Source organism: Oncorhynchus keta, chromosome 10, assembly GCF_023373465.1.
Source record: "Oncorhynchus keta strain PuntledgeMale-10-30-2019 chromosome 10, Oket_V2, whole genome shotgun sequence".
NCBI lineage: Eukaryota > Metazoa > Chordata > Actinopteri > Salmoniformes > Salmonidae > Oncorhynchus > Oncorhynchus keta.
The window spans coordinates 60101105-60128524 of record NC_068430.1 but is presented as its reverse complement, the minus strand read 5'-3'; the positions used below and the strand labels follow the sequence as shown (position 1 = coordinate 60128524).

Sequence of the window (27420 nt, the reverse complement as noted above, 5' to 3'; positions counted from 1 at the left end):
AAGAGCACTTTTTGCCAGTCCTGTCTGGTCCAGCGACGGTAGGTTTGTGCCCATAGGCGACGTTGTTGCCGGTGATGTCTGGTGAGGACCTGCCTACAAGCCCTGTCCAGCCTCTCAGCCTATTGCGGACAGTCTGAGCACTGATGGAAGGATTGTGCATTCCTGGTGTAACTTGGACAGTTGTTGTTGCCATTCTGTACCTGTCCCGCAGGTGTGATGTTCGGATGTACTGATCCTGTGCAGGCATCTCACAGTACGGACATTGCAATTTATTGCTCTGGCCACATCTGCAGTCCTTGTGCCTCCTTGCAGCATGCCTAAGGCAGGGACCCTGGGCATTTTTCTTTTGGTGTTTTTCAGAGTCAGTAGAAAGGCTTCTTTAGTGTCCTAAGTTTTCAAAGCTGTAAAGTTAATTGCCTACCATCTGTAAGCTGTTAGTGTCTTAACGACCGTTCCACAGGTGCATGTTAATTAATTGTTTATGGTTTATTGAAAAGCACGGGAAACCGTGTTCAAAGCTTTTACAATGAAGATCTGTGAGGTTATTTGGATTTTTACGATTTATCTTTGAAAGACAGGGTCCTGAAAATGGGACGTTTCTTTTTTTGCTGAGTTTATATGTTTATATCTGTTTACTCTAATGGTTTTACCATCTGTTAAATGGTGTGCAGTGTGTGTACTGACACAGTGTGTGTGCGTGCGTGCGTGCGTGCGTGCGTGTGTGTGTGTGTGTGTGTGTGTGAGTGATACTCCAGTGTGTTTCAGATGTGTGCAGCTATGAGGGGGGTTGTCCTTCTCATTCTGCTTTTTCTCTGGGCTGGAGACAAGATGGATGCTCAGATTAGTGAAGCAAATTTATCTAAACTGATTACAGAGATGAAAAAGTGAGTGCTTCTCTGTTTCGTTGTAATTATATAGTCTCTGTTTTAAAACCGCACTTCTTATTTCCCCAACATCTGTGAAGTTGTAGAGCTCTGGAGGACTACTCTCTCCACTAGCTTCCAGTTGAAGCTCGCATCCGCTACAAGACCATGGTGCTTGCCTACGGAGCTGTGAGGGGAACAGCACCTCAGTACCTCCAGGCTCTGATCAGGCCCTACACCCAAACAAGGGCACTGCGTTCATCCACCTCTGGCCTGCTCGCCTCCCTACCACTGAGGAAGTACAGTTCCCGCTCAGCCCAGTCAAAACTGTTCGCTGCTCTGGCCCCCAATGGTGGAACAAACTCCCTCACGACGCCAGGACAGCGGAGTCAATCACCACCTTCCGGAGACACCTGAAACCCCACCTCTTTAAGGAATACCTAGGATAGGATAAAGTAATCCTTCTCCCCCCTTAAAAGATTTAGATGCACTATTGTAAAGTGGCTGTTCCACTGGATGTCATAAGGTGAATGCACCAATTTGTAAGTCGCTCTGGATAAGAGCGTCTGCTAAATGACTTAAATGTAAATGTAATAACACACAATGTAATACTGTAGCTCAATGTGTGAGGATGAGATTCCCTTATCTATTGTTGGAATGGTTGGACGGTATCCAGATTTTCATATCGTCATACCCTCCTTCTCTCATACTGGTATATTTAAGCAATAAGGCACGGGGGGGGGGGTGATATTTGGCGAACTTACCACGGCTAAGGGCTGTTCTTAAACTCAACGCATTGCAGAGTGCATGGACACAACCCGTAGCCATATATCACAAACCCCCAAGGAGCCTTATTGCTATTTTAAACTGGTTACCAATGTAATTAGAACAGTACAAATACATGTTTTGTCATACCCATGGTATACGGTTTGATATACCACAGCAAAAAAAGCCCCATTGGGCATCTATACCAGAATGCTAACAATGTTTGCACAAGTAATAGTGAATTTCAATGGAGGCTGCTCACTGAATATGCTAACGAAAATAAACAAATTGCAAAGACAGGCAATCCAGCTCATAAAGTAAAAAATGCACTACCAGTCAAATGTTTGGACACACCTACTCATTCAAGGGTTTTTATTTATTTTTACTATTTTCCACACTAGAATAATAGTGAAGACATCAAAAGAATGAAATAACACATTTGGAATCATGTAGTAACCAAAAGAGTATTAAACAAATCAATATATATTTAATATTTTTGATTCTTCAAAGTAGCCACTCTTTGCCTTGATGACAGCTTTTCACACTCTTGGCATTTTCTCAACCATTCCCACTCAGCCCAAACCAAGTCAAACTAGTGAAATTTGGTTTCCCGTAATGATATTACATCACAATGACCTATCTGTTTATCTGGAATGAACTTGCTTATCGTGCTGGCACTTTCTGACCAATGGAAACTCCCCCTACATGGATGGCATGCTGGGTGAGCTGAATTGATACATAAAAACATTGAAGTATTGCTCACACAGATAGAGGATTCAGACACGGACAGCAGCAATGGATCATCAGGTACCTGGGAGTTCTTCATTTCTCACCAAACAAAATGTTTAGCCTGTTTTAAGAGCATTTTAAGAGCCTATACATGTGTTATGATTGATTCCTTATTATTTTAAATATGTATACTCCATACCTTTTATATCTGTTTACAGTAATGGTTTTACCATTGAAATAGTTTGCAGTGTATGTATTGACATAGTGTTTCTTTGTGTGTGTGTGTGTGTGTGTGTGTGTGTTGTTGATACTCTGGTGTGTTTCAGATGTGTGCAGCTATGAGGGGGGTTGTCCTTCTCTTTCTGCTTTCTCTCTGGGCTGGAGACAAGGTGGATGCTCAGATTAGTGAAGCAAATTTAGCTAAACTGATTACAGAGATGAAAAAGTGAGTGCTTCTCTGTTTCGTTGTAATTATATATTCTCCGTTTTATTACCACACGCCTTATTAACTAAAGAAACCTTGCATTAATATACTATAGGGAATTGTCCCCAAACTCTACAATTAAGGTCAACCAAAGTACGTGCTCTGTGTTCTGTCACCACCTCTGTCTCTCGATTTTTCTGCTGTTGTTCAGGTTCGGACTGCAAAATCGTGAGTATGCCATGGCTGTCAGGCTCACCAAAGATGAGTGCAAGACTGGAGAGTTTGATGTCAACGTTGAACCAGAGGTGGTCAAGGCGGCACTTACTGCCGGACAAATCTACAAAGGAGACAAGATCATCGCAGCCATACCGTATAATGGCTACCACGCAGAGTATCGTCTCCTGAGTATTACTACCCAGGAAATGGGCTACCCCATATTACACCTGACCAATAACAACAAGGACTGTATAATCTTCTTTACCACATTCTCTCCCTGCCTGGAGTCCTGTATGAAGGAAAGAGGAGGCCACAGCATTATCAATGACCTTGATAGGGCCTTCCGTACTAGAGACCTAAACTCTAAGGCCTTTGTGTTTGAGAAAGTCTGGCAACCTAAGTGGGGTGGGGCAAAAACCAATCCCCCAAGGCAAAACGTATTAAACTCCTTCAATACAATACATAAGAAAATCCCCCTATATCGCTGTACACGCAGCAAGTGTTATTATTGCAATGAGATAAACACAGGTCACTGTTTGGAGGGTTACAGTGGCTGAGTGCACTCCTTCAATGAAGCCTCCTACTATTTTCTACATTGTAGAATAATAGTGAAGACAGCAAAACTATGAAATAACACATATGGAATCATGTAGTAACCAAAAAGGTATTAAACAAATCAATATATATTTCATATTTTTGATTCTTCAAAGTAGCCACCCTTTGCCTTAATGACAGCTTTTTACACTCTTGGCATTCTCTCAACCAGCTTCACCTGGAATGATTTTAAACCCGTCTTGAAGGAGTTCCCACATATGCTGAGCACTTGTTGGCTTCTTTTCCTTCACTCTGCAGTCCAACTCATCCCAAACCATCTCAATTGGGTTGAGGTCGGGTGATTGTGGAGGCCAGGTCATCTGATGCAGCACTTCATCACTCTCCTTCTTGGTGAAATAGCCCTTTCACAGCCTGGAGATGGGTTGGGTCATTGTCCTGTTGGAAAACAAATGATAGTCCCACTAAGCCCAAACCAGATGGGATTGCGTATCACTGCAGAATGCTGTGGTAGCCATGCTGGTTAAGTGTGCCTTGAATTCTAAATAAATCAGAGTGTCTCCAGTAAAGCACCATTACACCTCCTCCTCCAGCCTTCATGGTGGGAACCACACATGCAGAGATCATCCGTTCACCTACTCTGCGTCTCACAAAGACACGGAGGTTGGAACCAAAAATCTCACTTTTGGACTTATCAGACCAAAGGACAGATTTCCACCAGTCTAATGTCCATTGCTCGTGTTTCTTGACCCAAGCAAGTCTCTTTGTCTTATTGGTGTCCTTTGATAGTGGTTCCTTTGCAGCAATTTGACCATGAAGGCTGGATTCGTGAAGTTTCCTCTAAACAGTTGATGTTGAGATGTGTCTGTTACTTGAACTCTGTGAAACATTTATTTGGGCTGCAAGTTCTGAGGCTGGTAACTCTAATGAACTTGTACTCTGCAGCAGACGTAACTCTGGGTCTTCCTTTCTTGTAGCGGTCCTCATGAGAACCAGTTTCAACATAGCGCTGGATGGTTTTTGTGACTGCTCTTGAAGAAACCTTTAAAGTTCCCGACTGGCGTTTCCCTTTGCTTATTTGAGCTGTTCTTGACATAATATGGACTTGGTCTTTTACCAAATAGGGCTGTCTTCTGTATACCCCCATACCTTGTCACAACACAACTGTTTGTCTCAAACGCTTTAAGAAAGAAAGAAATTCCACAAATGAACTTTTAACAAGTCACACCTGTTAATTGAAATGCATTCCAAGTGACTACCTCATGAAGCTGGTTTCGAGAATGTCAAAAAGAGTGTGCAAAGCTGTCATCAAGGCAAAGGGTGGTAATTTGAAGAATCTCACGTATAAAATATATTTTGATATTGTTTAACACTTGTTTGTTCAACACTTGTTACTACATGATTCCATATGTGTTATTTTATTGTTTTGATGTCTTACTATTATTAAACAATGTGGAAAATAGTAAATAAAAATAAAAACATTTGACTGGTATGGTATAAAGGTAGGACCTACTGAATGTCCTTTTTTGTGAGTTTGGACATTTACAAGCGAATGTGAACCAGAGACATTGTCCAAATGACTTCATTTTTTTGCATAGTTTGTAACTTATTTTGCTGCTGCTGTCTCTTATGACCGAAAAGAGCTTCTGGACATCAGAACTGTCACGTTCTGACCATCGTTCTTGTGTGTTTTCGTTGTTTTAGTGTTGGTCAGGACGTGAGCTGGGTGGGCATTCTATGTTGTGTGTCTGGTTTGTCTATTTCTATGTTTGGCCTGATATGGTTCTCAATCAGAGGTAGGTGTTAGTCATTGTCTCTGATTGGGAACCATATTTAGGTAGCCTGTTTTGTGTTGGGTTTTGGTGGGTGATTCTGTAACGGTTTTCTTCTGGTGAAAGAGAGGCGGACCAAAATGCAGCGTGGTGAGTTTTGTACATCTTTAATAAAGATGAAAATGCAACAATCTACAAAACAAGAAACGTGAAAAACCGAAACAGTCCTATCTGGTGCCACAAACACAAAGACAGGAACAATCACCCACAAGAGACCTAAAGAATATGGCTGCCTAAATATGGTTCCAAAATCAAAGACAACGATAAACACCTGCCTCTGATTGAGAACCACTCTAGGCAACCATAGACTTACCTAGAGTACTACTCTATACACAATCCCATAACTACAAACAACCCCAGACAAAACAAACCACATAAATCCCCATGTCGAACCAAAATAATAACGAAAACACAGAATACTAAGGCCATGGCGTGACAGGAACAGCAATTACTGACCTCAAATTGGACGAGATTAATAACCATAGTTGGTAGTGATTGGAAAAGCCAAGCGGATGCTTCACATTTATACATATGGTGAAATATCTGCCTCGTTGCTCTGTGTATATATAGGCTATGCTGAGTCTGTGTGGAGTCTGGAGTTGCTAGGGCAATGGGCCTGCCTGCTCTGAGAATAGGGGAAAGAAGAATATAAGACTGGAGAAGGAAAAAGGGCCAAGAACAGAGAGAAAAACCCCAAGGATTTCAAGATAGTAGCAGCAATACATATAACTCATCCAAAGGGATTTGACTTCTCAAACATGGCAATTAGCTAACACAATATGATGCCCCATCACCTTATTAATTCAGCCACTTACTTAGATTAAAGAGCAAGTTACATTTAAGGGTTACATTAAATTAATACATAATTCTGTGATTTTCAAGCAGGAAAAAATGATAAAACACATAAGAATTATCTTGCTAAATGCAGAAATGAAAACGCTTCTTATTGTAATTTATGCTCGGCATCAGACACATTTCGTGGTTCAATTGCACTTCTCCACTCAGATGAGAATTCACAAACAGGCATTCTATGAGCAGACAGCGCTCTGACTGATTTGTAGCTATACTGAACAAAAATATAAACCCAACATGCAAAAAATGTAAATGAGTTTACTGAGTTACAGTTCATATAAGGAAATCAGTCAATTGAAATAAATAAATGAGGCCCTAATATATGGATTTAATATGATTGGGCAGGGACGCAGCCATGGGTGGGCCTGGGAGGGCATAGGCCCACGCACTGGGGAGTGGGTGGACCATGATCCCGATGAAACTGAAATACATGGGTTTAAATTACAGTATGTAGCAGTGAGTTGGTTTAGGTCTTATCTGACCAACAGAACACAAGTATGTAATGTTGGTGATGTTCTGTCAGAGGCCAAAGAAATATCCCGTGGAGTACCGCAGGGATCTATTTTAGGGCCTCTCTTATTTCTTATATACGTTAATGATATTCCAGATACAGTAAAGGGCAAACTCCTGCTTTATGCTGATGATTCATCCATACTGGTATCAGGGAAGGATGCAGTTTACATAGAGGAGACCCTGAGTAAGGAATTGCATTTTGTTAGAGATTGGTTGTCTGACAACAGTGTCACTACATTTGGGAAAAACTGAATCGATTTTGTTTGGAACAAAATGTAGATTGCTTATTAAGGCTGACAAGTATACTGCACAGGCAAGGAGATTGAATCTAAAACAAATGTATCTTATCTTGGTGTGTTCCTAGATCTTTCCCGAGACCTGATTGCTGCTAAAATTATTTCTAAAATGGCAAACAAATTGACATTTTTACATCATAACACTAGATATTTTAAAATAAATTAAAGTTAAGAAACTGCTTGTCTCAACCTTGATTCAGTGTAATTTTGATTATGCCTGCTCTGCTTGGTATAGTGGGTTCTCAAAAAAAAACTGAAAAAGAGAATGCAGGTCAAGCAAAATAACGTTATCAGGTATATGCTGAATGTCCCCCCTAGGACCCACATAGGGGTACAGGAGTTCCGGAAGGTGGGCTTGTTGCCTTTGGAGTCCAGAGTGGACCAACTTGAACTTAATCATATCTTTGACATCTTAAATGATCGTGCCCCATGTTACACGAAAAAACACATTGATATGGTCTATAAACAACACAGTCACAATACCAAAGATAGTGTTATGTCATGTAAAATCCCAAGAGTAAACAGTACTGCAAGGAGCACATTTTTCCAAACATGCATTTGTCTATGGAATAGCCTGCCCTTAGAAATCAAGCAAATAAAAAGTAAAAATAGCTTTAAAAAGCAGGCAAAGGTTTTCATTTGGTTGTCTAAGTAAGGGAAACCACTAAACTGTCACTTGTACCCCCCCTACTGCTGGTCAGGTGTATTATTTGAAGGATCGGTATGATGTGAAATGAATAGATTGTTTTAATGTGAAATTAATATTATTGATTTTTAAGGTTAGGGAGAAGTGCAGTGAATGGTGACACTTTTTAGGATGTCAATATAAATTAATGTTTTTATGGTTGGTTGTAATTTTGACTTGTCTTTTAATCATTACATGTTATTGCTTTTACCATAGAGGACCACTTTGGAAACAAGTGTTTTAATTAATACTTTCCAGTAATATCCTCTGGGTCCACATTGTGCATTTTGTTGTATATGTCTGTTGGACCAAAATAAATTACATTTTAAAAAAGCTTTGTGTGCGCATGGAACATTTCTGGGATCTTTTATTTCAGCTCATGAAACACAGGATCAACACTTTACTGGTTGCGTTTAGGTCTTTGTTCAGTATACATTTCTCCAGTGCTTTTCTCGGTGTAGCCAGCCTACTTTACTCTAGTACGATTAACTTTAAGCAAAACATTAGAAAATGTAGCAGGCTACGTTCTTCCTATGATAAACATTAAATGGCCGGGCATTGTTTTTGCATAAAATAACTTGCTATTTCAATGTAATTTCATTTTCTGCCAAATAACATTGCACTTCTGTTGTCATCTGATGAAAATTAAGCTATTTTCTGCTGAATGTGTTGCGCTAATGTCTTTTCTTTGAAGAAAAACTGTAGTTGCACATCCCTGATCTCTCTATTGATGCAAACGTTTAATATAAAATGCGACCCCTGTCAATACCCACCTGGATTCACCTGCTTCCACTTTCTCCCATTGTGCTATTTACAAACAAACCCATGACTGGGTCAACTGTTCTGAGGAACTAAGGTAAGCGTCATAATGTAAAATAATGTTACAGGGGTAAAATGAACAGACGTGATCTGCTTTATCTCTTAACATATTGCACAAGTTGACTAGGTATTTACTTAAAAATGTATTGGGAAAAAAACATCCTGTGGCTTTTTCCAAATACCCCAGTGTACAGTATACCACCCAAGCCTAATTATTGGAGATTTATTCAAGTTTTATCAAGTAAAATGATTTACAATTAAAGATTCATAACATAGATTTTATAGGCACAGGTATTTTATTGGTTATTTTTTTTATAGATATTTAAGTGTAGCGGGACAGATGCAACTATTGGTTTGTAAGTAACAGTGCACGTTTAATTACAAAAGTATATTACAAAAAAGGCATCTTTAGAACCAAAAAGTCACATTTCGAAATGTTGCCAACAGTTTGCTTTGTGATAGCAATGTCCATTGTTTAATATGATTATAGTAACATTTGAACCATCAACAATCCAAAGCATTTTAAGTGTCTCTCAGTTCATCCCAACAGTCTAGAGTGGCTTTCCCCTCCTCCTCTCCTCGACCTTCACTTATCTAAAAACGTAGGATAGGTGAAAGACACATGGCCAAGACCCAATTCCCAGTCCATCTTTTTCCCCACATAGAGGCAGATGAAGGAGACGGGACCATTTTAGACTATTGACATCCACTATGAGCTGGTTTCCCTGACACAGATTAAGCTTAGTCCTGAACTAAAAAGCTATTTCAATGGAGATCAAGAAAATAGACAATGTATTTTATTCCAGGACTAGGCTGAGCCTGATCTGAGTTTGGTAAACTATCCCTATATGTCAAAGTGAATCCTTCATCAGGAGTTGGCAGGCTGGTCTGGAGTTGAATCAGGGTTGCTCTCCACCAGGCTCTGCACTCGGGCCAGGATGATCTCGTTGGAGCTGCTACAGTCTTCCGCTCCGTAAGGGGCGCTCACTGTCAGCACGTTGGCCACGCACAGCATCTCGCCTTTCTCTTCCACGGGGATGCGGTTCTTTTCCAGCCACAGGCGGAGGCGCTCTTTCCTGTGCCTCACCTCTTCCGGGCCAAGGGCGTGGGCTCCTGGGGGTGTGAAAATGACCCTCAGCCGCCCCGCTGTTTCTTCATTACCCTCCTGGAGGACCTCTACTTCCTGCACTGCATGGCCTGTCACAACTCGGACCGTCGGTGTGCCTCCTTTCTCCTGGAAGGTCACTAGGACTATACTGAGGGAGAGAAAATAGGTAATGCATTGAGTGTCAACTCAGCTGATATACACCCCTTTCAAAGCAACAATCCTGGTATTGTCTATGACTGAGTCACATCAAAAATATCACACTGTAGCTAGGGATAGCAGTTACGAAGTACGATGCTCAAACTTAGATCTCATAACAGAGTGGCGTCGTCACTGTTGTAGCTAGGTACCACACTATATAAGTGGGAGAAAAAACTGACAAATCAGTGCATTGGTGTATTATTTTCATATGATAGCTTAAGCTATCCATCAACAAATTGTGCACATGGCCATGGGGAAAGAGTACTGGGAAGTTGACGAAGTTACCTGGCAGATACTGGATCAACGGTAAAAACCCAACCATGATGTTGTTGTTTCTCGTGCGCTGTCACTTTGACCTCTTTGTTTACATATTTACACCACTCCAGTGGCTTCAGTTGACGCCACGTGTCCATTACTATTTCAATATTCTGACCGAGAATAAGCTACACTGGGCTTTAATCTCCAAATCAGGTGAATGAGCTGGCTACTGGCTAGCTGGATTGAGCCTGTGATTACATTTGTCCGACGGTCAAATGTGTCGTAGAAAACAGTGATACAATTCCAAAGGTTCCAGCCCGAAGAATTAAATACCTCGTTACATATTACTAACCTCTTCACCAACCTAATACGCTACTGTGTGATTCATGGTATGAAATATGAGTAATTTAGCAATTTATTGCATTGCACGAGTACATTTAGTGACCCGTCCTGTCTTTGACAGTACTTTCAGGATAATCATTGGCCACACGCATGCGCAGATTGATTGTAAAGCGGGCCTTGAATCATGTCAAGACACGGTCGAAACGGAGGAGGTAAACTAAATAGCAAAACAGATTTTCACTTCACAAAAATATTATCTAACGCATGTTCAATAGTAGACAAAATACAGTATTCGTGAAGATAATCTCATGCTTAGTTAACTATCTAACGTTAGCTACATTAGGCGTAACGTTACTTAGCTTTCCTAGCTCTTGCCCTAAACGAGCACACCCGATTCTCTAATCAATGGCTTGATTATGTAGCTATTTTTTTAATCAAAACGTTTTAAAGGGGCAATCTGCAGTTGCTACATCCATTTGTGGACGTATAAATGAATGAAATGTGCCCATTGTTTGTTGAAGAATTGAAAGGTGCAATAATGCGGAAATCTCTCCGCCATTTCCTGGTTGCTACAATTCTAATAGTTTGCGACAAAACAAGCAGTCGTTGTGTAGAGAATCATTGTACCATCTAACCCGCTGTGAAATATATTTTCCATAACAAAAATTTACATATTGCAGCTTAAATGCCTCATGACCTTAGTTCAACTGTTGTACCCCATCAGAACCCAAAATATAAGTATGTTTTACTCCAATGTTTACAAAAAATGTAAATGTTAACAAAAAACTAGCTATAAAGCTTTAAAACAAGTTTAAAACTATAATTTTGATATCATAGGATGGTCATTCCTTATCATTCCTTATATCCATTGCTCTATGAATTTGTGAGAGGTTACATTTCTCAGCAGGGGTGGGGAAGGCTTTGTTATTCAATCAATCAAATTTGATTTATATAGCCCTTCGTACATCAGCTGATATCTCAAAGTGCTGTACAGAAACCCAGCCTAAAACCCCAAACAGCAGGCAATGCAGGTGTAGAAGCACGGTGGCTAAAACTCCCTAGAAAGGCCAAAACCTAGGAAGAAACCTAGAGAGGAACCAGGCTATGTGGGGTGGCCAGTCCTCTTCTGGCTGTGCCGGGTGGAGATCATAACAGAACATGGCCAAGATGTTCAAATGAGATGTTATTAATGCCATACATTTGTTTGGAAAATTTCCTCACAAGCCAGAATGTTGAATTACTTACATTCCTACAGACAATATATTCACAGGAAAGTATACTCACATTAACGAGGTGGCAGGGTAGCCTAGTGGTTAGAGTGTTGGACTAGTAACTGAAAGGTTGCAAGTTCGAATCCCTGAGCTGACAAGGTACAAATCTGTCGTTCTGCCCCTGAACAGGCAGTTAACCCACTGTTTCTAGGCTGTCATTGAAAATAAGAATTTGTTCTTAACTGACTTGCCTAGTAAAATAAAGGTACAATTTAAAAAATAATAACCTTTCAAGGCGCTTGTGGTGCATTCAGTTCTTTCACTTGAAGCATGCGCTTTAAATACGAGCTCGCCAAGTATGCCTGTGTCTCTTGTGTGCATGCTTCAGGTGATCGAAATCTGAACGCACTACCAGCGCTTTGAAATTTTTGTATTTATACTTCCTGTCGATATGTCTCACATTCCTACCTGCAAAAGGACCAGCCACGTAGACAACCGGGAAAGTGAGTAAAAATACAATTTGATCTGTGTCATAGCCGGCCGTGACCAGGAGACCCATTAGGCGGCGCACAATTGGCCCAGCGCCTTCTGGGTTAGGGGAGGGTTTGACCGGCTGGGATTTCCTTTTCCCATCGTGCTCTCGTGACTCCTTGTTGAGGAACCAGGTGCCTTCAAGCGGACTTCGTCATCAGTTGGATGGTGTTTCCTCCAACACATTGGTGTGGCTGGCTTCCGGGTTAAGCGAGCACTGTGTCAAGAAGCAGTGTGGCTTGCCAGGGTTGTGTTTCGGAAGACGCATGGCATCTCAACTGTCGCCTCTCCTGAGTCCGTAGGGGAGGTGCAATGATGGGACAAGACTGTAACTACCAATTGGATATCATGAAGAAGGTGGTAAAAGTACAAAAAAACGAAAATATTATTTTATTCAACACTCTAGCTTGTAGAGGTCATGAGATGAAACTTTCCTGATCCAAATGCCAATTTCTGCCTGATGTAGAAATCAATGAAATTCAAGTTTGGGCTAAACTGCTGATTGCGGCTTTAAATATATCAGTAGGGATTAGTAGACAAGTTGAATTAGGTGTGCTAGCTCTGGAATAGATAAAAAACATGTAACATTTGTGGTCCCCAAGACGTTTGAGAACCACTGATAACGTTAGTATAGCTAAAGAGTCTATGGATTAAGATGCTAAACTCTTACTACTTTTGTAGAGGGCAGCTCATGAGTCAAAAATGGGTCTGCAAAATTGGACCTTATTTGCAGTTTAATTAGGCTAAGTAACAAAAATAAACAAAATCCTCACCTCACTGGCTGTTCCACCTTCTGTCTTAGTTGATGTGTTGACTCGTTCACCACAGAGCCAAACATAGCTACGCTTGATGAATACACCATTCCTCTGTAACGTTAGTCGGTGTCATAAAGAATTCAATGGTTATGTATGACATATGTTAGGGGATGGATTACATCTAAATTCAAAGAGCAAATTACACGTTCACTTGGCAACTAACATGGGCCTAGGCCTAATCATAACCCCATAAACATTTTGTCTTATCATAAAGAAAGGGAAAGGGGGATACCGAGTCAGTTGTACAACTGAAAGTATTCAGCTGAAATGTGTCTTCCGCATTTAACCCAACCCCTCTGAATCAGACAGGTAGAAATGGATAAATTACTAAATGTTACACAATCTAGTAGCAAGGTATGGAGGGAGATAAGGTTGATCCTTTGCCTAATTTATCACATTTTCAGACTTCAAATATTTGCTCTAGTGTGATTTAGGTGATACGTAATTGCAGTAAATCACTACATACAGCTCATTGTCATGTGGAAAAGTACACAATATTATATTCATATGCCTGACACTAGTAATTTATAATTTTATTTAGACCATAGCATGAGGAACTGCCTAAGGCCAACCCTATGCTAATTATTCACTGACCTCAATACAAATGGGATGCCTTGAGAGGGCTGCATTTCAATGTGATTTTTACATTACCCTTTTGATACTGAGCTTAGGGGAGTGGGAAATCAAAGGCCTCTCAGAACAGATGTCAGTGAGTTGCAGCAGTGGTGGCACATCTTTCTGTTTTTCCTTTGCAGACTCTAAGATTTATGTCGGTAACCTGGGCACTGGTGCAGGGAAAGGAGAGCTAGAGCGGGCGTTCGGGTATTACGGACCTTTAAGAACCGTGTGGATTGCTAGGAACCCCCCGGGCTTTGCCTTTGTGGAGTTTGAAGACACCCGGGATGCAGAAGATGCGGTCCGAGGCCTTGACGGCAAGTAAGTGATACCTCAAGACTTCAGACTTTTCCCCCAAGTTTAGCCTACTTTCCAGGACCTACAAGCTGAAAGGGCTCAAAGGGCACCTGTGTTGTTGACGTTTGCCAATCAATAATGTAATTTGCTCTTTGCAAATATTGAAGGATTTTATTGGTTTAGGGACATCTATCAGTAGATGGTAAGCAGGTAGCTGGTATTATCTTGTTACTCATTTGCTACTATCCAGATCATACACTTAAGGTATGTTCCTAAATGCTTGTTACACTTTAGATGGGTTTCCTTAAGTCCTCTTTTTAAAGTGAACTATGCCATTGTGCAATTTGCTGACTGTCAAACTGACTGTTTTTCAGGTTGATTTCTGGATCTCGAGTTCGAGTCGAATTATCTACAGGGATGCCGCGGCGATCTCGGTACGAGCGTGCGCCCACCAACCGGCCCTTTGACTCCAACGACAAGTGCTATGAGTGTGGTGAGCGGGGGCACTATGCCTACGACTGCCACCGCTACGGTCGACGAAGGAGGACCAGGTAAAGCCTCTTTAACCAATACATCAGATTTAGCTTGTTTTGGTCTTTTCTTATTTTGATAGTTGTCGCTTATTTTCCATTGTCTTGATTTTTCAGTGTCTTATGTAGATAAAAAAAAATGAAAGATGATTATTATACTATCATACAACCTGTTGTTGTTGCAACTTTTGTCTTTCCATCTGTCATTTAATCCCTTTTAAAATATGGAAATACTTCTGAACTGTTATGTGGGTTTTTTTTGTTAACAACTCACCTGGTCAAAACATTTCAGGTTTCGTCGTTTGATTCAGAGTGTCACGATCCTTAACGATTTCATGAGGCATCTAGCAAATTCCACACTTTCGATCCTATGACCATGGGGTTGATCGATCAACCAGACCTCCCCTTCTCAAGCAACTGCCACTTCTAGCTGCACCTTAAAGATTTCATAGAGGGCTGACAATTCACCAGATGATTTGGTTATCAATTTGAGCCTGGGGTTTTGTAAAGAGGACAACCTGGTAGACCATGGTCCCGTCTAGACAAATCGCCTTGCATCTATCAAGTCTCAATCAAGCGATTTGGCTGTCAATACAATCATCATCGTTAGAAATCGAAGAACACGACTAGATGCAGAGGTCGGCTGATAGATACTTCTAGAACGCCTAGATCTGCTCGAACCTTGGTCCAAAGTGGGTCAACCGGGCAAACTCGCAAGGTTTATTTCAAGTACCAATTGTGTTTTTATCTCCAATGTATGACTTGACAATAACATTCTTCTCTTCCACTCTTTACTAGAGAACTGAAAGGCCTGCTTTAAGCAGGATACGTTAGCTCCATGAACAGCTATGTCTATATTAGAGGTCGACCGATTATGATTTTTCAACGCCGACACCGATTATTGGAGGACCCAAAAAGCCGATACCGATACCGTTGAAGTCTGATGTTTACATACACCTTAGCCAAATAAATTTAAACTCAGTTTTTCACAATTCTTGACTTTTAATCCTAGTAAGAATTCCCTGTCTTAGGTCAGTTAGGATCACCACTTTGTTTTAAGAATGTGAAATGTCAGAATAATAGTAGAGAGAATGATTTATTTCAGCCTTTATTTCTTTCATCACATTCCCAGTGGGTCAGACGTTTACATACACTCAATTAGTATTTGGTAGCATTGCCTTTAAATTGCTTAACTTAGGTCAAACGTTTCATGTAGCCTTCCACAAGTTTCCGACAATAAGTTGGGTGAATTTTGGCCCATTCCTCCTGACAGAGCTGGTGTAACTGAGTCAGGTTTGTAAGGTCTCCTTGTTCGCACACGGTTTTTCAGTTCTGCCCACAAATATTCTATGGGATTGAGGTCAGGGCTTTGTGATGGCCGCTCCAATAACTTGACTTTGTTGTCCTTAAGCCATTTTTCCACAACTTTGGAAGTATGCTTGGGGTCATTGTCCATTTGGAAGACCCATTTGCGACCAAGCTTTAACTGATGTCTTAAGATGTTGCTTCAATATATCCACATAATTTTCAATTCCTCATGATGCCCTCTATTTTGTGAAGTGCACCAGTTCTTCCTGCAGCAAAGCACCCTACAACATGATGCTGCCTCCCCCGTGCTTCACGGTTGGGATGATGTTCTTCGGCTTGCAAGCCTCCCAGTTTTACCTCCAAACATAACGATGTTCATTATGGCCAAACAGTTCTATTTTTGCTTCATCAGACCAGAGGCCATTTCTCCCAAAAGTACGATCTTTGTCCCCATGTGCAGTCGCAAACCGTAGTCTGGCTTTTTTATGGCGGTTTTTGGAGCAGTGGCTTCTTCCTTGCTGAGCGGCCTTTCAGGTTATGTCGATATGGAACTCGTTTCACTGTGGATATAGATACTTTTGTACCTGTTTCCTCCAGTATCTTCTCACGGTCCTTTGCTGTTGTTCTGGGATTGATTTGCACATTTCGCACCGAAATACGTTAATCTCTAGGAAGTAGAGTGTGTCTCCTTCCTGACCTGTATGATGGCTGCATGGTCCCATGGTGTTTATACTTGCATACTATTGTTTGTACAGATGAATGTGGTACCATCAGGCGTTTGGAAATTGCTCCCAAGGATGAACCATACTTGTGGAGGTCTACATTTTTCTTCTGAGGTCTTGGCTGATTCCTTTTGATTTTCCCATGTCAAGCAACAAGGCACTGAGTTTGAAGGTAGGCCTTGAAATACATCCACAGGTACACCTTCAATTGACTCAAATTATGTCAATTAGCCTATCAGAAGCATCTAAAGCCATGAGATCATTTTCTGGAATTTTCCAAGCTGTTTAAAGGCACAGTCAACTTACTGTATGTAAACTTCTGACCCACTGGAATAATCTGCCTGTAAACAATTGTTGGCAAAATTACTTGTCATGCACAAAGTAGATGTCCTAACCAACTTGCCAAAACTATAGTTTGTTAACAAGAAATTGTGGAGTGGTTGAAAAACGAAAGTTTTAATGACTCCAACCTAAGTGTATGTAAACTTCTGACTTGAACTGTATATATGTAATAATGACAATTACAACAATACTGAATGAACAACGAACACTTTTATTTTAACTTATTATAATACATAAATAAAATCAATTGTCTCAAATAAATAATGAAACATATTAAATTTGGTTTAAAAAATGCAAACACAATGTTGGAGAAGAAAGTAAAAGTGCAATATGTGCCATGTAAAAAAGCTAACGTTGAAGTTAGAACATAAGAAAGCTGGTGTTTTCTTTTAACATGAGTCTTCGATATTCTCAGTTAAGAAGTTTTTGGTTGTAGTTATTATAGGAATTATATGACTATTTCTCTATACCATTTGTATTTCATATACCTTTGACTATTGGATGTTCTTATTGGCACTAGTATTGCCAGCCTAATCTCGGGAGTTGATAGGCTTGAAGTCATAAACAGCGCTGTGCCTCAAGCATTGCTAAGAGCTACTGGCAAATGCTGTGAAGAGCTGTTTGAATGAATGCTTACGAGCCTGCTGCTGCCAACCACTGCTAAGTCAGACTGCTCCGTCAAATACCAAATCATATACTTAATTATAATATAGTAAACACACAGAAATACGAGCCTTTGGTCATTAATATGGTCAAATCCGGAAACTTTAAATTCGAAAACAAAACGTTTATTATTTCAGTGAAATACGCAACCGTTCCGTATTTTATCGAATGGGTGGCAACCCTAAGTCTAAATATTGCTGTTATATTGCACAACCTTCAATGTTATGTCATAATTATGTAAAAGTCTGGCAAATTAATTACGTTCTTTACACAGTTCGCAACGAGCCAGGCGGCCCAAACTTTTGCATATTACCCTCTGTTTGCACTGAACGCAAGAGAAGTGACACAATTTCCCTAGTTAATATTGCCTGCTAACATGAATTTCTTTTAACTACAAATGCAGGTTACAAAAATATATACTTGTGTATTGATTTTAAGAAAGGCATTGATGTTTATGGCTAGGTAAATTTGTGCAAAGTAAGTGCTTTTTCCGCGAATGCGCTTTTGTTAAATCATCACCCATTTGGCGAAGTTGAAGTAGGCTGTGATTCGATGATAAATTAACAGGCACCGCATTGATTATATGCAATGCAAAACAAGCTAGTTAACTACACATGGTGGATGATATTACTAGGTTAACTAGTGATTATGTGAAGATTGATTTTCTTTTTCTTTTATAAGAAGTTTATTGCTAGCTAGCAACTTACCTTGGCTCTTTGCAGCCACAAGGTCCTTTTTATGCTGCACTCGCGTAACAGGTGGTCAGCCTGCCACGCAGTCTCCTCGTGGATTGCAATGTAATTGGCCATAATCGGCGTCCAAAAAGGCAGATTAACGATTGGTATGAAAAATTGAAATCGGCCCTAATTAATCGGCCATGCCGATTAATCGGTCGACCTCTAGTCTATGTAGTGACTCCTACTACCAGTTCCATTGCACGTGTAATGCTAAATCTAATGTAATCCCCCTTTTTTGTGTGTTGATTTGAGCCAGAGTCAGAGCATCAGTGGGCTTAGGGTAATTGTTGTTGTCAGAGGCCAGGTCAGAATTAAAGACAAACTGAGGCAGTGTAATGTGGGGCTTCGTGGGGCCTGCTCTGAACTGTCAATCTTTCCCTCCCTCCCCCTCGTTTGGATGTGGTTTAGGTCCCGGTCTCACTCCAGGTCCGGTGGGAGGAGGTACTCTCGCTCTCGCAGCCGGGGCCGTGGCAGGAGGTGAGCATTCTTATGCACATTTTTCTCGTTCCAAAGGCTCTGTTGTCCAACTTCCTCGGAAGAGGGTCACATCAATCATCGATGGAGTTCCTCAGGGGTCTATTCTTGGACCTCTTTTTTTCGTAACACGTATAATGAAACAAAAATGATTGTACAGTACATTCAGAAAGTATTCAGACCCCTTGACTTTTTACACATTTTGTTACTTACAGCCTTATTCTAAAATGTATTAAATTGTTTCCCCCCTCATCAATATCTCATTTACATAAGTATTCATACCCTTTACTCTATACTTTGTTGAAGCACCTTTGGCAGCGATTACAGCTTCGAGTCTTCTTGGGTATTACGCTACAAGCTAGGCAAGCCTGTATTACGCTACAAGCTTGGCAAACCTACAGTTTCTCCCATTGTCTCTATTTTCTCTACAGGCATCACTGCACAGCTATTTTCATGTCTCCAGATATGTTCGATTGAGTTCGTCAGGGCTCTGGCTGGGCTACTCAAGGACATTCATATACTTGTCCCGAAGCCACTCCTGCGTTGTCTTGGCTGTGGGCTTAGGGTCGTTGTCCTGTTGGAAGATGAACCTTCGCCCCAGTCTTAAGATCCTGAGCGCTCTGGAGCAGGTTTTTTTCAAGGATCTCTCCGTTCATCTTTGCCTCAATCCTGATTTGTGTCCCTGCCACTGAAAAACATCTGCACAGCATGATGCTGTCGCCACCATGCATCCCCCGTGGGGATGAAGGCCTCATTGGTGGAGTGCCGCAGTGATGGAAGGTTCTCCCATCTCCAAAGAGGAACTTTGGAGCTTTGTCAGAGTGTCCTTTCGGTTCTTGGTCGTCACCTCCCTGATCAAGGCCCTTCTCTCCCGATTGCTCAGTTTAGCCGGGCGGCCAGCTCTAGGAGGAGTATTGGTGGTTCCAAACCTCTTTCATTTAAGAATGATGGAGGCCACTGTGTTCTTGGACCTTCAATGCTGCAGAAATGTTTTGGTACCCCTCCCCAGATCTGTGCCTCGACACAATCCTGTCTCGGAGCTCTACGGACAATTCCTTTGATCTCATGGCTTTGTTTTTGCTCTGACATGCACAGTCAACTGTGGGACCTTTATATAGACAGGTGTGTGCATTTTCCAAATCATGTTCAATCAATTGAGTTTACCACACGTGGACTCCAATCAAGTTGTAGAAACCTCTCAAGCATGATCAATGAAAACATGATGCACCTGAGCTCAATTTCGCATCTCATAGCAAAGGGTCTGAATACTTATGTAAATATGTTTTTTTTTAATGATTTTTTCATTTCTAAACATGTTTTTGCTTTATCATTATGGGGTATTGCATGTAGATTGATGAGGAAAATGTGTTGTTTAATCCATTTTAGAATAAGGCTGTAATGAAACAAAATGTGGAAAAATGGAAGGGGTCTGAATACTTACTGAATATACTGTGTATAAAACATTAGGAACACCTTCCTAATATTCAGTCGCACCCCCTTTTGCCCTTAGAACAGCCCCAATTCGTCAGTGCATGGACCCCAAGGTGTCAAGTGTTCCACAGGGATGCTGGCCCATGTTGATTCTAATGCTTCCCACAGTTGTGTCAAGTTCTCTGGATGTCCTTTGGGTGCTGGATCATTCTTGATACACACGGGAAGCTTGAGCGTAAAAAACCCAGCAGCATTGCAGTTCTTGATACACTCAAACCAGTACGCCTGGCACCTACTACCATACCCCGTTCAAAGGCACTTACATCTTTTGTCTTGCCCAATCAATCAAATGTATTTATAAAGCCCATTTTACATCCACAGATGTCACAAAGTGCTATACAGAAACCTAGCTTAGAACCCCAAATAGCAAGCAATGCAGATATAGAAGCACGGTGGCTAGGAAAAACTCCCCATTCACCCTATGAATGGCACACATACACAACCCATGTCTCAAGTCCTTCTTTAACCTGTCTCCTCCCCTTCATCTCCACTAACTGAAGTGGATTTAACAAGTGACATCAATAAGGGATCACAGCTTTCACCTGGTCAGTCTATGTAAGGATTCTCCAACCCTGTTCCTGGAGAGCTACCTTTCTGTAGGTTTTTGCTCCAACCCCAGTTGTAACTAAACTAATTCAACTGATCAATCAGCTAATTATTAGAATCAGGTGTGCTAGATTAGGGTTTGAGGGAAAACCTACAGGATGGTAGCTCTCCAGGAACACGGGTTGGAGAGCCCTGGTCTGTCATGGAAAGAACAGGTGTTCCTAATGTTTTGTGCACTCAGTGTAGAGTAAATTGTCATTACACTGTTATGCTGTACACAACTCCATATACATGCATGCATACATTCACCACAGATACATATACAGATTTATATGTGTTACGGTAGTATGGTAGAGTAGTTGATCAGGAATGGCAGTGCAGAGTTTACCGGGTCTGAAGGTATGTTAGCTAACAGCTTTTGATATTTATATTCTAGATCAAGATCCTTCTCTCCACGCCGCTCTCGTTCTCCTAGAAGATCTAGAGCCCTTACCCCCAAGAGATCAAGGTAAATGGTAGAAAAATGGACTTGCTTGCATTATTTAAAGATCCCACATTGCGTAAAACAAAAACATTTTTCACTTATTTAGTAAATGATGGGTGTTGCTTTTTCCCCTAATTTCTTTTTAGATCTCGATCAAAGTCCAGATCAAGGTCTAGGTCACATTCTCATGCAAAGACCAGGTGAGAAATATAACTGTTTCAATGCTCTGATCAGCGTTGCATTGCTATTGTCAACAATGCAGCTACATAAGTTGAGTAATTAACAATGCAACAGTTTGTGTCAATCCCCAAAGATTGTCACTACTGCAACAAAATACAATTTTGTGTTGGTATTGACCGTTTCGGGTATTACAATTTAGACATTTGTCCCCTTGATATATTACATCACTGACTTAAGAGACTAAAGCAGGTTCCTCATTCCATGGAGGGCATAGTGTCTGCAGGTTTTCCATTTAGATGAAGTAAGAGACTTACTACGTTGAACAAAAATATAAACATAACAAGTGTTGGTCCCATGTTTCATGAGCTGAAATAAAAGATCCCAAAAATGTTCCACAAAAAGTTTCTCTCAAATTTAGTGCACAGATTTGTGTACATCCCTGTTAGTGAGCATTTCTCCTTTGCATATATAATCCATCCACCTGACAGGTGTGGCATATCAAGAACCTGATTAAACAGCATGATCATTACACGGGTGCACCTTGTACTGTGGACAATAAAATTGCACTAAAATGTTTTGTCACACAACACAATGCCACAGATGTCTCAAGTTTTGAGGGAGCATGGTGACTGCAGGAATGTTCAGCAGAGCTGTTCCCAGAGAATTAAATGTTAATTTCTTTACCATAAGCCTCATCCAATGTAATTTTAGAGAATTTGGCAGTAGGTCCAACCGGCCTCGCAACCACAGACCACGTGTAACCACTCCAGCCCAGGACCTCCACATCTGGCTTCTTCACCTGCGAGATCATCTGGGATGAGCTACCGGGACAGCTGATGAAACTGTGGGTTTGCACAACCAAAGAATTTCTGCACAAATTCTCAGAAACCGTCTCAGGGAAGGCAATCTGTGTGCTCGTCTTCCTCACCAGGGTCTTGACCTGACTGCAGTTTGGTGTCGTAACCAACTTCATTGGGCAAATGCTCACCTTCAAAGGACACTGGCAAGCTGGAGAAGTGTGCTCTTCAAGGATGAATCCTGATTTTTAACTACCAGACAGATGGCAGACAGCCTTGTGTGGATCGAGTGGTTTGCTGATTGTGAACAGAGTGCCCCATGGTGGTGTTGGGGTTATGGTATGGGCAGGCATAACGCCTTAGGGCTGCAATCCCGTTAACGGGATGATATGACAACAGCCAGTGAAAGTGCAGGGCGCCAAATTCAAAACAGAAATCTCATATTTAAAATTCCTCAAACATACATTTCTTATACCGTTTTAAAGGTAATCTTGTTCTTAATCCCACCACAGTGTCCGATTTCAAAAATGCTTTACAGCGAAAGCACCACAAACGATTGTTAGGTCACCACCAAGCCACAGAAAAACTCTGCCATTTTTTCCAGGAGTCACAAAAAGCACAAATAGAGAGTAAATTAATCACTAACCTTTGATGATCTTCATCAGATGACACTCATAGGACTTCATGTTACAAAATACATGTATGTTTTGTTTGATAAAGTTCATATTTATATAACAAAAATCGGAGTTTACATTGGCGCGTTACGTTCACTAGTTCCAAAAACATCCAGTGATTTTGCATAGCCACATCGATTCAACAGAAATGCTCTTCATAAATGTAGATGATAATACAAGTTATACTCATGGAATTATAGATATACCTCTCCTTAATGCAACCACTGTGTCAGATGTATTTTTTTTTTGATTTTTTTTTTGAGACGGCGCCGTGTTGGAGTCAACAGAAACCAGAAATTACATGATAAATATTCCCTTACCTTTGATGATCTTCCAGGAAGTTCCACAATTAATGCTTGATTTGTTCGGTAATGTCCGTTATATATGTCCAAGTAGCTACTTTTGTTAGCGTTAGGTACACGAGCGTTTGGACAAAAACTTCGGACAAAGACTTCAAAAAGTTATATTACAGGTCGAAGAAACATTTCAAACTAAGTATAGAATCAATCATTAGGATGTTTTTATCATACATTTTCAATAAAGTTCCAACCGGAGAATTCCTTTGTCTACAGGAGCAACGGAACGCAGGGCGATATCATGTGGAATGCGCATGACCAGAAAATGTCTCTCTGCCAGTAAGCTGAATCATTCAGCACTTATTCAGTCCCACAACACAGTAGAAGCCTCATTCAAGTTTCTAAAGACGGTTGACATCTCGTGGAAGCCCTAGGAAGTGGAACTTATCCCAATGTGAATCCCAATGTATCCCAATGTGAATTCAATAGGGTCTGAGTTGAAAATCGACTAACCTCAGATTTCTCACTTCCTGTTTGGATTTCTTCTCAGGTTTTTGCCTGCCAAATGAGTTCTGTTATACTCACAGACATCATTCAAACAGTTTTAGAAACGGCATAGTGTTTTCTATCCAATACTAATAATAATATGCATATATTAGCAACTGAGACTGAGGAGCAGGCCGTTTACTCTGGGCACCTTTCATCCAAGCTACTCAATACTGCCCCTGCTGTAGATAAGTAGAGAAGATAAGCTACGGACAAGGGACACAATTGCATTTTATCGATGGCAATTTGGAAACACAGAGATACCATGACGAGATCCTGAGGCCCATTGTCGTGCCATCCATCCGCCACCATTACCTCATGTTTCAGTATAATAATGCACGGCCCATGTTTGGGATGCTCTGGATCAATGTGTACGACAGTGTGTTCCTGTTCCCACCAATATCCAGAAACTTTGCACAGCCATTGAAGAGGAGTGGGACAACAATCCACAGGCCACTTTTTGGGGGGGGTTGTTGAAGATATGTGACCAACTGATGCATAGCGTATCTGTACTCCCATGTGAAATCCATAGATTAGGGCCTAATGAACTTATTTCAATTTGCTGATTTCTTTATATGAACTGTAACGCAGTAAAATCTTTGAAATTGTTGCATATTGATTTTTATTTTTGTTGAGTGTAATTAGTGACCTAATTTCATCAATCAACTACAAGGGAAGAGCGAAAACCCGCAGGCACTCGGCCCTCCGTGGAATGAGTTGAAGTGAGGCCTAAAAGCCTTGTTCACACTGCAGGCCTTAATGCTGAAATCAGTTTTATAATGGTGACTGTTCAAACAGCAAGTTACAAGTGACCAAATCGTACTTGCCCTTTGTTCTATTATTATTATTTATTATTCTGTTGTCTGTACCATGTTGTGTGCTGATACCATGTTGTGTGCTGCTACCATGTTGTTGTCATGTTGTGGTGCTACCATGCTATGTTGTTGTCTTAGGTCTCTCTTTATGTTGTGGTAATGTGTGTTCTGTCCTATATATTGTTTAATCTCCAGGCCTTTCTGTAGGCCGTCATTGTAAACAAAAATATGTTCTTTACTGATTGCCTAGTTAAATAAAAAATACATGTGTGTGTTCAGATAGCAGTCATTTGCTGACATGGCTACACTAGTTGTCATAGTAATGATGGGTGTGTGTGCAGTGGTGTAGGCTGATTGGTGGTGGTGCTTGTGCTTCCTATTACTCAGAAGTTTTGTAGCAAACCTAAGGTGACAACAATGTTTGCCATGGACTTTTACCCAGTTGCTTTGAATGTTCAAAGTCATAGTGTAAGAACACTTTCAGGATAAGATTATCCAACTTTCAAAGCTAGTCCTTTTTGGCTAGCCGCAGCAGTCAACTAGCTAGCCGTTTAGGTTTGTAGTATATTCACTAATTTTTTGATAAGCAAATAACAAGCTAGCTAGCTACAACGTCACGTTCTTGTCAAACTCAACAAAGTATCTTGAGGGCAAATAAATCAGATTTGACTGTTCAGACAAGTCGCTTTGCCAGCAATCAGATTGAAGGTGGTTTGCAATGGTGGTTTGAAATATCAGATTCCATGTAGCTTTTGAATGTTCAGACTGCAGGAAAGGTAACAGAAGTGATCTTAACCTATTGGTGGAGGTAAAAACCACAATGACAAACAAGAAAAGGGGACACTAGAATATGAATGCCTTGTATGTTTACTTCTTCAGGTCTGGTTCTGTGGGCAGATCCAAGTCTGGTTCCCCCACGAGGAGGTATGCAGAGGTCTTGAGTCTGAGCCCAATTTTCTTTCAACCATTCTCTTCTCTAAACGATCTGTGGAACAGTTTGACAATGCATGATAAGCAGCAAAACGAGACAATGCAAATGTCCATGCAATCGTTATGCATGGTTACAGTTAACGGTGTAGATGCATGATGGTTCGTTAAGTCAGGCTACTTTAGCATTACAAGTGAAAGGTAGACTGCAATAAATCAACAACAATTACATTCACATTTTTTATTCGATATGTGAAATATGTATTAAAGGTTATTTGAATTGTATTCTTTAAATTCACCCAAGTAACACATTTTGCATGACAAACTTTCATTTAATGCATGGTCTTTAAATACTTTGCTTGCTACAAATTGCCACTGTCAAAGTCTTGTAAGAATGAGCTCTAAAATGAAAATTCTAATTTAAATTCCAGCTGTTCAAAATCTAAAGCTTCACCTCAAAAACTAAGGTGCGTTTTTCCTCCCAGCTGAGGTAATGACTTTAAGTTGGGGTTAATGGACAGCAAATAAATGAGGGGAAACTAATTTTTGTTTTTCTCTCTTTCAGCCACTCTACCTCGAGGAGTCCTCGTCGAAGTGACAGCTCGGAGAGGGACGACTGAACTTGGGAAGTTTTTGTTTCTTTATGTTAGCAGCTCTAGTGACTAAGTTCTTTGTAAACCCATTGTAATTGTATCATTTGAACATATGTGGTGTTGTTAATTTCCTCCTGAGGGATATTACTGACGTTTCAAGAAGAAGCAATGGGGACCCAGTTTGGAATGGTTTTGTGTTTGTGTTTTAGAAATAGTTGTTGGTTAATAAAGTATATTTGATTTAAAATGGTTGTGATACTGTTTTGGTGCTGTGTTGTCCATCTGGGCACAGTTGGTCTTTATATAGCACAACTAATGAAATGGTTGATAAATTAAATGTTTTCAATTGAGTGATACCTATAGATGGCAATGTTGCACTTGCGAAATGTGCTCTTTGAATTTTGAACTCAGGATTAGAGAACACTGCTCTTGTATTATCCTTGATACCAAATAGCTACTACTACTACTTCAGACCTTTGGCCTACTTGTATATGTACTGACATGTATGTGTAACTGATAGATGCACACCGGTGCTGTTTAAGATGAGGGAGGGCCATTTTTCTTCATGAGCATGGCCTTATATCTATTACAGCATATTGGATAACTCTCATATTCCATTCACCCAGGCCAATGTAACAGTGACAGGTTTAGGCTACTACATGATACATTTTCCCTATGACCATCATGATGTTGCTACAACCTAACCTATGAAGGAAATTTTATAACGTAGCTCACCCAGGTCGAGAAACAAATTTAAGGTGACATACAGGGACACATGGACAGACAGTGACATTAAATACTGCCTTGCACACTTGCCTGCATTTAGTTGATAGTGCCTTCGGAAAGTAATTCAGACCCCTTGACTTTTTCCACATTTTGTTACGCTATATAGCCTTATTCGAAAATGGATTAAATTCATAAAATTCCCCAGAAATCTATGCACAACACCACATAATGACAAAAAAACACAGAATTACCTTATTTACATAAGTATTCAGGCCCTTTGCTATGAGATGCGAAATTGAGCTAAGTTGCGTCCTGTTTCCATTGATCATCTCTGATGTTTCTACAACTTGATTGGAGTCCACCTGTGGTAAACTCAATTGATTGGACATGATTTGAAAAGGCACACCTCTTTATATAAGGTCCCACAGTTGACAGTGCATGTCAGAAGAAACCAAGCCATGAGGTCAAAGGAATTGTACATAGAGCTCCAAGACAGGATTGTGTCGAGGCACAGATCTGGGGAAGGGTACCAAAAAATGTCTGCAGCATTGAAGGTCCCCAAGAACACACTGGCCGCAATCATTCTTAAATGGAAGACGCTTGGAACTACCAAGACTCTTCCTAGAGTTTGCTGCACGGCCAAACTGA

The 27420-nt window shown here is 40.7% G+C and overlaps 3 protein-coding genes across 7 annotated transcripts; 2 read left to right on the top strand and 1 right to left on the bottom strand.

The window, feature by feature from the left end:
• Positions 1-767: 767 nt before the first annotated feature.
• LOC118389564 (uncharacterized) lies at positions 768-5054 on the top strand. Of its 2 annotated transcripts, XM_035779457.2 has the most exons (3): positions 2308-2435; positions 2684-2802; positions 2993-5054. In XM_035779457.2, the coding sequence occupies exons 1-3, from the start codon at positions 2424-2426 to the stop codon at positions 3552-3554; spliced, it is 693 nt and encodes a 230-aa protein (XP_035635350.1). In that variant the 5' UTR covers positions 2308-2423; the 3' UTR covers positions 3555-5054. The 2 variants fall into 2 exon arrangements, with proteins under 2 accessions (XP_052383375.1, XP_035635350.1); XM_052527415.1 differs by lacking the exons at positions 2308-2435; positions 2684-2802 and adding an exon at positions 768-884.
• A 3795-nt stretch (positions 5055-8849) lies between these two features.
• gemin6 (gem (nuclear organelle) associated protein 6) lies at positions 8850-10406 on the bottom strand. The gene is made up of 2 exons (XM_035778840.2): positions 10138-10406; positions 8850-9802 (listed from the first exon to the last, which is right to left on the bottom strand). Exons 1-2 carry the CDS (start codon positions 10263-10265, stop codon positions 9415-9417), a joined length of 516 nt encoding a protein of 171 aa, XP_035634733.1. The 5' UTR covers positions 10266-10406; the 3' UTR covers positions 8850-9414.
• A 121-nt stretch (positions 10407-10527) lies between these two features.
• Positions 10528-26293, top strand: LOC118389098 (serine/arginine-rich splicing factor 7-like). 4 transcript variants are annotated; one of them, XM_035778837.1, is made up of 9 exons: positions 10529-10664; positions 13765-13945; positions 14296-14472; positions 18632-18700; positions 21171-21242; positions 21365-21418; positions 25406-25450; positions 25885-25920; positions 26019-26293. In XM_035778837.1, the coding sequence occupies exons 1-9, from the start codon at positions 10637-10639 to the stop codon at positions 26071-26073; spliced, it is 717 nt and encodes a 238-aa protein (XP_035634730.1). In that variant the 5' UTR covers positions 10529-10636; the 3' UTR covers positions 26074-26293. The 4 variants fall into 4 exon arrangements, with proteins under 4 accessions (XP_052383374.1, XP_035634730.1, XP_035634731.1 ...); XM_035778838.2 differs by lacking the exon at positions 25885-25920; XM_052527414.1 differs by lacking the exons at positions 25885-25920; positions 26019-26293 and having other exon boundaries at positions 10528-10664; positions 25406-25878.
• The last annotated feature ends 1127 nt before the right edge of the window (positions 26294-27420 follow it).